The 14,017-nt window shown below is 36.3% G+C and overlaps 1 protein-coding gene across 1 annotated transcript; it reads right to left on the reverse strand.

Moving 5' to 3' along the window:
- Positions 1–489: 489 nt before the first annotated feature.
- LOC149895122 (uncharacterized) lies at positions 490–5,424 on the reverse strand. Its single transcript, XM_090119155.1, has one exon. It carries the CDS (start codon positions 5,422–5,424, stop codon positions 490–492), a length of 4,935 nt encoding a protein of 1,644 aa, XP_089975281.1.
- Between the last annotated feature and the right edge of the window lie 8,593 nt (positions 5,425–14,017).

A 14,017-nucleotide genomic window follows, 5' to 3' on the forward strand; every position in this document is an offset into this window, starting at 1 on the left:
CTGTCACTAATTCACTATACTTGGATTCACTAATAAAACACCACTGCTGCTGTAAGGCATTTAATTAATCAAAACACAGTATACATATGATATTAGAAAAACAAAACACTAGCCAGTTATAAGATCGAACAATTCTAACGTGGCGCCATCTAGTTTGCGATAAGGAACTAAACGTAACTAAACGACGGTATTGAACATCCCGCCCACCAAAAGCACCTAGTGCTTTTCTAAACAAAAAGAAACATAAAGAACAATTCAGTTGAATAGTACATTTAACCTAATAAACACAACGTAATTCTTATAACATCTCAACGTAAACAATAGTAACTCTTATTACATACATCTAAACTCAACGTAAACAATATAAACTTGAGAGTGAACTAAACAATATTGACTTCTAAACAACAACATTTCCCAATGTAAAAATAGGAACTAAAAATACATACCGCTATATTAACTTAACTCAGAATTCTACACAATAACAATGAGCTAGGCCTTTGGTAAAATGCATAACTTATTACAAGGACGTTTACAAAGACCGTTCTTAGTTTTAATTGTCACAACTCGGGTAAGGTTGTCTTTACCCGGATGTTTTTCAACGATTTTCCCTAACAACCATTTAGCTGGAGGAACATTGTGGTCCCTTATAATAACAATATCGTCAACGTCAGGTTCTGTCTTTTTTGAAAACCATTTGTACCTATTATTTAACGTCACTAAATACTCATTTGACCACGTCTTCCAAAAATTATTAACCATCCGTTGAGTAAGTTTCCACCTTTGAAGACCTGTGAGAGAGGTCTTTGAATAATCGCTTTCAGGAATTAAAACTAATGGTTCACCGACTAAGAAGTGCCCAGGTGTGAGGGGCATCTCGTCACCTGGATTATCACTAATTGCAGAAATTGGACGGGAGTTTAAGCACGCTTCTACTTGGGTCAACACAGTTGTCAGTTCTTCGAAGGTAAGTATTGCGTCTCCTACTATTCTTTTCAGGTGTGTTTTCGCTGAACGAACACCAGCTTCCCACAGCCCTCCAAAGTTAGGCGCGTGTGGTGGTATAAAATGCCAAGTGGTTCCGTCTTGGGTAAGTAAATTAGCAATTTCGTCGGCCAACTCTGATTTCGCTTGACATAACATTTTACGCAGCTCTTTATCCGCGCCAACGAAATTAGTTCCATTGTCGCTGTACAGATCGCGGCAGTGCCCTCTTCGAGACACAAAGCGTTTGAATGCAGCTATGAATCCAGAACTGGTAAGGTCTGACACAGCCTCTAAGTGGATCGCCTTAGTCGCCATACATACAAATAGGCAAATATAGCCTTTATAGGATTTCGATCCTCTACCAGGCGAGAACCTAATATCTATGTACCCGGTAAAATCAACACCTGATGACCTAAACGGTTTATCCGGAGTCAATCTAACCTTAGGTAACTGGCCCATTAATTGGTTGTTATCCTGGCGAGAATAACGTAGGCAAGTCATGCATTCTCTGTAGCACTTCTTCACCTTTTCTCTAAGTCGTAGGATCCAAAATTTACTTCTCAAGAAGTTTATCATAAGCTGTGGCCCCCCGTGAAGTGTTCTGTGGTGCGCATCCAATATTAATAACCTAGTGAGATGAGACTCACTGGGCATTATTAGAGGATGTTTCTTATTAAACTGCACAGAAGACAGTTGTATTCGACCGCCCACACTTAGCAACCCTTTTTCATCAAGAAAGGGTGCAAGAGTGTGCAGTGGACTTCCTTTAGTAACACTTCCGGTTCGAGACATTAACTTATTAATTTCATCTTCAAAATATAGTCTTTGGGTAGCTTTTACAATTGTATCTAATGTAGTGTTCATTTCATTGGTCGTAATTCTTTTATTAATATCTCTTAATTCTTTAGGTTCTCTTAGTTTTAGGAATTTTCTACAATAAGATAAAACTCGTAACATTCTAGTTAGATTTGAAAACCGTTCCCATATAAATTCTTCAGCAGATCGCGTCGTATTGGTAAGTACCTTTAACGGTCGTACTTCAACATCAGTGTCAACATCTAAATGTGTACTATAAACATGGTTTTCGTGTAGGCTCTTAGGACCATGCCACCAAAGATCATAATGGATTAGTTCTCGAGAGGATATACCTCGAGAGGCACAATCGGCTGGATTTTGGTCTGTGGCAACATGGTTCCATTGATCACTATCTAGAACAGTCAAAATCTCGGAAACCCTGTTGCTTACAAACGTCGTCCATCGGCTGGGTTCTCCACGGAGCCATGCAAGCACTATGGTCGAGTCGGACCAGGCAAACAACTTATCTTTAGGTACCTGCAGTACTTGTGCAACCTCAGAAATTAATTTGGCAGCCAACAACGCCGCGCATAGTTCCATTCTCGGAATGGATATCTCCTTCTGAATTGGGGCGACTTTAGTTTTAGATGTGACTACATTCATGTGAGTATTGCCATCGGTGTCCATGGTTTTCAGATAGACGACAGCAGCATAAGCCACCTGAGAAGCGTCAGCAAATACGTGAAGCTCAACTGGATCATCATTCGTTGTAGAAAGCCACCTAGGAACAGCTATACCTCGAATACCATCTAACTCTTTTCTAAAGTGTAGCCATTGATTTAATAATTCTGACGAAAGATTTTCATCCCAATTCAATCCAGATTTCCACAGTGTTTGCATAAAGATCTTCGCCGTAATAAGGACTGGAGCAACCCAACCCAAAGGGTCGTAAAGTCGCGCAATATCAGACAACACTTTCCGTTTGGTTACAGGCTCATCTAACTCCGATAAGTTGTAAGTATACTCAAATTTATCTATGTTTTTGTTCCAGGAAATACCCAACACCTTAATTGTATCATTGATTTTAAAAATAAATGTATCCTTTGAAGATTGATTATCATTTTCGATATGATTCAGTAATTTTGGACAATTACTGCACCACTTTTGGAGCTTAAACCCACCTTTAGACATTAATTGATTCATCTCTTTATAAATATCTATAGCTTTCTCTTCTGAATTACAACCGGTCAACAAATCGTCCATATAAAAATCTTCAAGTGTAACTTTTGCGGCAAGTGGATATCTCAGCTCTTCATCTCGAGCCAATTGTTGCAGTGATTTAACCGCCAAATACGGAGCACAAGCAGTACCGAAGGTAAGTCGCGATAGCTTAAAATGATGTATAGGTTGTGATGGATCAGCTCGCCATAAAATTCTTTGGAAATTTGAATCATCTTCATGTACCACTATTTGTCTATACATCTGTACGATGTCTGCCACAATACAATAAATATGCGTTCGCCACCTCATTATAATGTGGCGCAAATCTTGTTGAATTTTAGGTCCAACGAGTAACGTGTCATTCAATGATACGTTGTTATTCCCCTTGCACGACGCATCAAAAACAACACGAAGTTTGGTGGTTTCCTTGTCTTCCCTTATCACGGCGTGATGAGGTAGGTAAAAGGAAAATGGATACTCAATATCCTCCTTACTTAAAATCGGTTCCATGTGTTTCTGATTCTGGTAGTCGACTATAACCTTCTCATATTCAGCGTGCAAGTCAGAATTTTTTTTAAACTTTCTTTCTAATACCTTAAACCTCTTCAAAGCAACTTCCTTGGAATTTCCGTACACACACTTTGGATCTGGCTCCTTAAATGGCAATCTCACTACGTAACGACCTTCTTCATTTCTTGTAGTCGTACTCTCATAAATTTCTTCACATCTAATTTCTTCCTTCGTAAGTTTCTTTCCTATTAAATCTGGTTCTCTTTCAATTTCCCAAAACTGTGTCAAAATCTTATCTTCTCTCACCTGTAAATGTAAATTTACTACTCTAGGATTTGATTCTTCATTTTCGCCTATTCTTCCAGACAAGATCCAGCCAAGATGAGTATTCTGTGCAATAGGACCGTCATGCATGGGATGTTTCAAGAAACCACTCAACATTATTTGACTGAAAATATCTACTCCTAAAATAATATCTATCTTACCAGGTGAACCATATTCGGGATCGGCTAACGGTAAATTACTGAGCTCTGGCCAATCAAAAATGGAAACCTTACTCGACGGAAGAAACGATGTTAAAGATGGCAACACATATGCATTTACTGAAACAGAAAATTCATGATTATGTAGTGATTCTAACTCAAAAGAAACAATGTGCTTAGATCTAAGTTTACCATCACCTACGCCAGTTATTAAACCATTTATTGGTGTACGCTTAAGACATAAATATTGTACAGTACTTTCGGTAATAAAAGAGGCCTCAGAGCCTTGATCTATTAATAATCGCGCAGTTTGGACACAGCCATTTGGGGATTTAATTCTAACTAATGCTGTAGCTAATAGCACTTTGACCTGATGTGTATCTTTCGCAAAATGAGCTCCTACTTTCTTATCATAATGGCGATTCTCATCTAAACTCGTCGGTTGGTGGGTAGTACTCGTATTTGGTTCCCCAGACACAGGGGGAGGATCTCTCTCTATATGCAGCAGGGTGTGGTGTCGTCTGCCACAACGCCGGCAACACGTCGACTGGTGACAGCTCCTCACGTTGTGGTTGGATGAGAAACAATTGAAGCAAAGTCTCTTGGCTTGAATAAACTCATATCTCTCTTCGGGAGACTTGCCTCCAAATTGTTTACATTGGTATAATAAATGAGCATCTGAACAGCATACGCAGACTTTACTATTTTCTTTGTAAGTATCCTTTTTACTATCTTGTATAATATGAAACGCCTTTTGTCTTGTTTGCTTTGGACTTATACTATTCTTCATGTTTGGTTTAGATTCACCTACTAGCATCTCCAATGTTCTAAATCTACTTTCCAGGAAGGTTACGAGCTCACTCCATTTTGGGATGCTGTCGGTTTGAGATCGGCCAGCCTCGGTCTCCCACTGGCGGGGGGACTCTAAATCTAATTTTGACACTATTAAAAAATTGATGATCGCATCCCACGAAGACACATCAATATCTAAATTCTTTAGAGCCTTCAAACATGCCTCCGTGGTATCGATAAGATGTTTGATTGCTGTAGCCGACTCGCTAGACATAGGCTTTTGACCGAACAAACGTTTTAGAATTTCATTGACATTGAATCTTTTGTTATTATACCTGCGCTTCAACCTGTCCCACGCCTCTTCATAATTTGTATCAGTAGTCGATAAACTCCTTAATAAATTCTCTGGTTCGCCTTTTAAACTACATTTCAGGTAATGCAACTTCTGAACTTGGCTTAATGATGGATTTCTATCGATCAAAGAGACAAACATGTCGTGGAAGCTCTGCCATTCTTCATAATTACCCGAAAATGTAGGTAACTGTATTTGTGGGAGCTTCACTTCACTGGCTGCACAGGTGACATTCGATGGACTGACTTTAGAAGAACCCGCTGAGCTGGAACCAAGATCAACCTTCATTTTAGATTTGTAACTAATATAAATTTCTTCTAGGTTTTCATAAATCTCTTCGGTAAAATAGGGGGTTTTTTCGCGTTCCCTTTTTGATGCAACTGATATAATATTCAAATGATTCTCGGTAAACTTCTTCCAACTTGCCTCCAAACATTCTAATTTTATTTCTATGTAAACGTTTGTCAGTCTCTCTTTTGGGGTCTTTTTATAATTTGAAAAACTTTTATTTATTTGTTCATGTATCTCTACTTGCTGAGCAACGAATGGATCCATTTCTTCTATCTTTAATTTTATTCAAAAATATTTCTAAGTCCAAAGTGTATACAAATTTTTATGAAATTTTTCTAAGTCCCATATGCATACAAATTTTTATCAAATTTTTCTAAGTCCCATATGCATACTATTTTTTATCAAATTTTTCTAAGTCCAAGATGCATACTAATTTTTATCAAATTTTTCTAAGTCCAATATTTAATCAAAATTTTCTAAGTTAATATTTAAGCTATTTTTTCTAAGTCCAAGTTATCACAACACTGAATTTTTACAAGTCTTTATTGTCCACTTAGTTCACTTTACTCACGGTTTTTACAAGTCCTTTATTCCATTATTCCCGGGTTTCGGCACCAGATGTCGCTGCGTACACTGTCACTAATTCACTATACTTGGATTCCCTAATAAAACACCACTGCTGCTGTAAGGCATTTAATTAATCAAAACACAGTATACATATGATATTAGAAAAACAAAACACTAGCCAGTTATAAGATCGAACAATTCTAACGTGGCGCCATCTAGTTTGCGATAAGGAACTAAACGTAACTAAACGACGGTATTGAACACACGTTCTATTTCCGCGTTGGAATGTGGTAGTGATAATAATGATATTGCCAGCTGTGATAAATCTGCAAAAGGGTTATTACCAGCTGCGTCTTTATAATCCATTACTTCATTCCAGAATTCCAAGGTGGAAGTTGTGCATGTCCATGAAATGTCGACTAAATTTACGTATGCAAGGTAGCAAAACTGTAGTTGGTTTCATATGGTTTAACTTTTATTATATTATAATATTTTATATGCTAAAAAATAAGCTATATGCTAGACAACAAATAAAAATGCTAAACAATGTAAAAATATGCTAAATTTAGCATAAATTATGCCAAATTGGCAACACTGCCCGAGACGTTACTCTAGAAATCGAAATCTGACATCAGTAATCGAATGCAGTGAATAAAAATCATCATAATAATAAATGCGTTGTGTTTTTTTATTATACTTGCCCTTTTTTTGCTCCTTAAATTTACGAAAGAAAGTATACTACTTTAAAAGGGATTCGCTTGATGAATTTTAAAATTGACATGTGTATCAAGTTCGAGCGACACATGTTTCTAGTCAGTATCGATTAATTCACTATAATCGATGTTTCACTTTCTAAGCAGGTTACCTCTCTTCGAAGATAAATTTGATAGACGTCAAAATTCAAATCAATGTTGCGTACCTACAAGTTGCGACTTGCGTATTTTGGCTGTTTGGGCGTTTGGCATGGTTTTAACAGTTGACTGTTGAAGATTATGAAAACAAAGAAAATAATAAGGTTGATGGTTCATAATAATTTCATATCGCCGATCTTCTCATTACAGAAAGTGCATATATTGCTATTAATTATGTTCAGTCTTGCAAGGTGTGAAGTGATTTATTGGTTTATTGTGGCCAAATCTTAATCTGTTGATTGTGATGATAAACTCACGACTAGTTACATCCAGCTCATCATACCAAGGTCTTCTCTGTAAATCTTCTTGAATATTTCCATACCATTTTCCTTTAAATTTCTGATCCTACTTCCAGAATTCTAACCACGTACTATTTAACGAGACATTTACATCGGAATACTCTACTCTACTACTACTACTCTTACTACTACTACTACTCTTTCAAATAAACTCACCCGCAATTTTTTACTTTTTGTCAAGGTGTACAAGTTTATAATATTATTCTAAAACGTTAGAAGTGAATTGTAAATCCTTTGAAATAAATGTATCTAAATCTAATTTACTTTTTGGTTCTTATTTGATTATCTTTTCATCTGGGATTGTTAATATATTATATAATATAAAAATTTGTGTGATTTATTGGTAGGTATACTATCTGCACACCTTACTCTTTCAAATAAAGAAATAAGTAATTACTTATGTATTCAAATTCACATTGGCGTCCATATATTCTGTGCCTCCAGTGAATAAGGGAATAACTCAAAAACAGCACTTTTCAGGAGAGACAAAAAACTATATATCAATACTAAATCTTTATTAATTCAAAATTTTAAGCTTGTATGTGTAAGATATGATGTTAGACTATATTTTTACATATGAACACATGTTGTAACAACCCCAGAAATATACTTTTTTCGTGTTTTTTTGTAGTTGTGGCCTTATGAACGAGTACTTCATGGAATAACTCAATGTATTCACATAATTTTTTTTTTACTCTTTGCAATATAACGACTTATGCCCTTATGCACTATGTTCATAATCGCACAACACGACTTATATTATTGCCAGTTTTGGTTTTATAGAAATGATGTGACTTATTATGCTTGAAATTTGTGTACTTTATGACTCAATTGAGGCTTTTTAGTGGAAACACTATGCACGTAGCTTGAAAAACGAATGAAATCAACGGGTTTTTTTTATCGTTATTAGATAATAAAAACAAAACATCATTTAGGTATTTATGCATTTAACCCTAGAAGTCCAATCTACGTAAATTTGACGTATGAACTCTTCTATATTTACCATCGAATCGCTGCAAAATCCAGAACCAACTTATTAGCCGTCGAGACCTAGCAGTACATAGTTGGCTCATCCATGTAAATTCCGCCATTTGGTTGTAAAGAGGATGTTGTGCGTCATTTTGACGTATAATTGGGCTTTTCGTAACTTTTAAAATTGTTTCAAATTTTTATTTTGTGATTTATTTGAATGATTTTTTTCCAAGTCACGTTTCACATGATATCTATAGTATTATACTATAGATTGAGTATAAAATGGGATCTAGACAACTTTTATACTAGGACGAAAAACCTTCAATTTTAGTAAATGACGATTATTGTCCTCCGCTGGATTTGGACTTCAAGCAAAGGGATTGGGTGGCTGAAGATGTTGTCCGGAGTAAAACCGAATATGTTATGGGGTTTTGTTACCCATGTATAATGAAAGTCGTAGATTGTAAAATAAACCTTTAATCGATCTTTCAATAATACAGTACTATGTTGTTAATGCTATACAATGTTTCACCAGTCACCACAATGAGTCTAGTCTGTACAGGTTAGCAGCAGACAATCATTGAGTATTGGTATTAAATACGTATCAACTGCGTATTGCGTTTTTTTTTTTTTTTTTTTTTTAAACCATTTATTGATAGAAAAATAAACATACATTAAGCATACAGAAGAAACACCACATAAATCGACACGATTTGATCGTGGTGCACATGCATTCTAGACGCCAAACAAATACTAGACAGATCAATATAAATTTTGCTGCATTACATTTGAAAATTACATTAACATTATGAAATTACATTGAAAAATACATTAAGATGGCAAGTAAATTATACAACAGAAAAAATATGACGTACAATAGGGTACTTGTGGAAAAAATTATTTGCGATCACCTACTGTGCTGGCCGAGTCTTTATAAACGTGATATATAGTATGATTTTAATTGACGGTTAACATTTTTACAGTTTATTTTATTTTTAATGTTATTATCTAATTTGTTGATTAAACGTGGAATTATGTATGAGCATCTTCTTTCGCCATAGCGGTTATTGGCTCTGATAGTACATAATTTATTTTGTGTTACTTTTCGTGTGCCAAGGTTGTGAGATGTAACTTTTTCAGTAAATGTTTTATTAAAAAGTTGTTCTTTTAAGAGATGTACTTCTACTTTTTCAAAAATTGGTAACACATTGCAGTGCTTAAAAAGTTTGCTTATATCGTTTTCGTATTTCTTTTTTATTCTAGTTGGGACTATTTGTTTTAAGATGCGAATTTGGAGGTTGAGTATATTTTGTAAATATGTTTTATACGTTCTGCCATAGCTACTAAGGCCGTAGGATATAATCGAATCGACTAAAGTGTTGTATAGTAATAATTTTACCTTGTATGTTAGTCTGTTCCCTATTGCATATATTTTAGCTGCGAATGCGCGGAGTTTGTCACATACGGCTTCAATTTGTTTGCCCCAGTTGAAATTATGATCTATGATTAGTCCCAAATATTTGTAATGATTCACGAGTTCGATCTGACTACAGTTAGAGCACGATAGTGAGCATTGGTTATGCAAGCATGAGTGACAATGGCAGATAAGCTGCGGCAAGTCAACTTGTTTCATATATGGAGACTTGATGTACAATAATTTAGTTTTACTTGCATTGATGACTAATCCCGCATTATGACACCACTTAGATATATTGTTGAAGTCGTATTGCAGAAATTTAAGGGCTAAATTTGCATTCTCATGGTTTATAAGGATACAGGTATCATCAGCGTACTGAAACATTTTACAATGACTGAGGTGGTCACTCATATTGTTGACATAAGTTAAAAAGTGCAACGGCCCCATCACCGATCCCTGAGCTGTACCCACTTCAACGCTGCTCATTTCGCTGAAACTGTTTTCTATTCTGACGCAAGATTTCCGTCCATGCAAATAGTCTTTACACCACTCAAGGAGATTGCCCCTTATTCCGCAATAGTCGAGTTGGTCAACGAGTTTGCGATGGTCTAGCGTATCAAAAGCACGCGAGAAGTCTATGAAAAGGGCGAGTACGTGCTTTTTATCATTAAGGTAAGTATTAACCTCGTCGGTAAAGTTTGATAGAAGTGCCGTAGTGCTTTTGCCGGATTGAAAACCATATTGATGCGGAGAAAGAATATCATTTTTCCGTAGAAAAGAGTGAATTTGGTTGCTTATTACTTTTTCTGCAATTTTATTAATGCAGGAAAGTAAGGTAATTGGACGATAGTTCTGACAATCATTTTTTTCACCTTTTTTGAAAACCGGTCTTATGCAGCCAGTCTTCAGTGCATCCGGATATCTACCAGTCCGAACTGAGGTATTTATGAGATTGACTATTACGGCAGATATTTTATCACTTATAGACTTAATATCGATTGCCCTTATTTTATCCATGCCTGGAGCCTTGTTATTATGTAAGTTTTTAATGATATTTTGTACATGTTTGTGAGTGGTTGGCTGAAATCGCATACTAACATCCACCGGCCTACTGTATCTCTTAAGAACTAAGTCAATTTTGCAATTTGGCATTATGTTTTTAATTGAATTTTTAAATTCCAATGCGAATTTTTCCGCGATTTCTTTACAGTTTAGTGGAGTGAAAGCACGTACAATTTGTGTGTCGATTGTTCGGGTTTTGTTTCCACAGATACTATTAATAACTTGCCACAACTTTCTAGGATCGCCATCATTTTCTTTTATTTTGTTACTATAGAATTGATTCCGGGCAGTTTCAAGAGCTTTATTAGTCTTGTTACGAGTTTGATTATACAGTAGTCTCAGCTGTGCGTTAGTTTCATCCTGTCTCCATTCCTTAAAAAGCTTGTCTCTTTTTTCACATAATTTTATTAAATTAGTATTTATCCATGGTTCTCGTTGAATGAATTTTCGTGGTATTATTTTATTTAATGTAGATTTTTTATACGCTTTATGAAATTGTTGTGTTATATATTCAAATATGTTATTAGAATTATTCATTGTGTTTGTTGGTGAGAAGTCAATAGCATTTAGTTCAATATTTAATTTATTATAATCCAACACTTGTTTAATTTTATTTGTTGGAGCACGCTGTATATGACATGCTGTTGGTGTTGTGTCGATGCATGCAAGTACGACAACGCGGTGATCGGCAAGCACAGTATCAATAGCGGCTGTGTACGGGTCAGATGTGTATGTTCGTATAAAGATGTGGTCGATGCAGGATTTAGTTATTAGTTTTTGTCTCATTTCAATACGCGTATAATCTGATATACCGCACATCAACCCATACCCAGCTCACAAATTTACATAGCGGCTTTTTTGCATTGTTGTGGTTTTTAAATCTATATTCATGTCACCTAGTAAAAAAAGTGAATTAAAAGTACTTATATTGTTTACATCGGCTAGCAGATTGTTCAATTCTGTGATAAATAACGTTTTACAACTAGACGGCGGTCTATACAGTGCACACAAGGAAAAACACTGCTGATTGTTTTTAATTTTACCACAAATATTTTCAAAAGAACTATATTTACTGTTGAAACGTGTAAATTTTAAATGCTTTTTTATATATAAAATTATTCCACCACCCCTTTTATTTTTTCTAAGTTGTGTGTGCATTGTATAGTCCGGTAAGCCATATAAATGACAAATATCTTCAGAAATGTTAGCTTCCGTAACCACAACGATGTCGAGGGCATGTTTTGTACATGAGATGATTTGCAGCAGCTTAGGAAAGTTCTTAAGCATTGAACGAATGTTTACATGTATGCAAAATAATTGTAAATTGCCAGACGGTAAGTTTTTGAGGTAATAATTTAAATCTGTACAGTTTAATAATTCAGTGACCTCTCTTATATTACGTGATTTATCAGTGTGAGAAAAGGACATTTTTGTATACATATTTTTAGACACTACATAATAAAACCGTTAGGTATTAGTTTAATTACTTATCATTCAGCAGACTATCAATATCATTTACACATCGAATAACGGACACTTTACAATTATCAGACTTACGTGCGAGGATACGTCCTTCTTTGCACCAGATATATTTGTAGGATTCCCGTAGACGTTGCTTAGCGTTATATAATAAAGTTTTGGTCTGGGAGGTTAAAGCTTCTCGAAAGTAGATAGGGTTGTCGGGATTGTCGGTTGAACCACGGATATTCAGGTCACTTACTTTTAATTTAGAATCTCTTCCTGCCGAAATCCAATTATCACGATCACTTTGAGATTTTAATTCTACTAGAATGACACTCGGCCGCTGTTGACGGCCGGGAAGCCTACGGATTGTTCTGATGCATTCCATATTTGCTTTAATTTTTTCTCCTAGATTTTCTATAAGACTTTTATCAGTATATTCACGACAGACGGGTACTCCAGATACTTCCAACGAGTTGCATAATTTGTTTTGATCTATCTCATTTAGGCGTTGTTCCAAGGCTTTGACTCTCAGTTCAAGTCCTTTATTTTGATTCGTAAGATACTCGTTCTTCTTTTCCAAGGCTTTGATTTTATTCGCATTTTCGGTTAGCTTTTCTACGGTGTCCGATAGTTCGTCGGATATGAATGTAAGCGTATGTTGAAGCGGCTCAATTTCTTTCTTGAGGAGTTTCTCCATTTGAGCACTCATATCGTGAATTAGCTTTTTCATATCGATCGCCACGTTTCCAGGGCTACTTTGAATGTCTAGATGAGAATGTGAGGCGGCTAGAGCGTGTGGATTGTCATCTTCTTCACAGGGAACAAAGAATGAAGATCGTCGCGGCGTATGATTCTGGCATTCATCACAACTCCATTCCAGCCCCGCTGTTGCACGAAGAGCCTGTATTTGTTTGTTTGTCAGGTTGGCACATTCTGTTTGAGCGTGAACTGTTTTTTCACATCTGCTACACTCTAAGCCAGGGGACTTTCGTGTTATACTTTTGTTACACTTGAAGCATTTTTTGAAAACCATCTTAATGAGGGTATTTTAATATAACCAGTCGCACTTGTGTTCAAATCAACGGTTTGACGTAGAATGATTTATCATAACAACAAAATAAAACTGCTGTTAACATTTGAGCAAGCTGCACAGGCTAGCACAATGATAGATTTGGGAGGTATAGTTCAGTAGAGTTCTAGTTGAGTAGAGTTGTAGCATACTGATAGTTGTGTTGTCTCGTACGTTGTGAAGTAAATGTGTGTTGCGTGAAATAATATTGTGATGGTAATGTAGTTCATGATAGTTTTGCGTATTAACTATTGTCCTAGTGAATCATTTTCACTATCGTCGAATCAATTTAAAATTCGATCAAGTGCGTTCCGTTTCGGAACGCCACAGATAATAAAATATAGATAATAAAAGTGGCAACGCCACAATGTCATGGTGGTATACATTGAGGCCGCGAATGCCATATGTGATTTCACTAAGCCCATCATCACACACGCATTCCACCGAATGCCAACTCTGGCTTTTCACTAAGCCCAACAACACACACGCATTCCTCCGAATGCAAACTCTGGCTTTTCACTAAGCCCCACAACAAACCTCATGTTTGTTCCACACGCATTCCTCCGAATGCCGAGTCCCACGGACTCCCATATTCCAATGGTCTCTCCAAGACCCAACCTCCGCCAGCGTCACCCGCGCACCGCGCATCCACGGTTTACTATAAGCAGCTATCTGTACTCCTAATAGCAGACGCCGGCTTCAACGGACTACGGTAATACCGCGCATCCACGGTTTACTATAAGCAGCCATAACCCCTTATAGCAGACACCGACTTCAACGGACTACGGCTACGAAATGACTACTGGCACACTCTGACCAATCGAACTAA

The sequence above is a fragment of the Colias eurytheme genome, chromosome 32 (genome assembly GCF_061535395.1).
Source record: "Colias eurytheme isolate Ceu_HAF_F1 chromosome 32, ilColEury1 Martin Lab GWU primary, whole genome shotgun sequence".
Classification (NCBI taxonomy): Eukaryota; Metazoa; Arthropoda; class Insecta; order Lepidoptera; family Pieridae; genus Colias; species Colias eurytheme.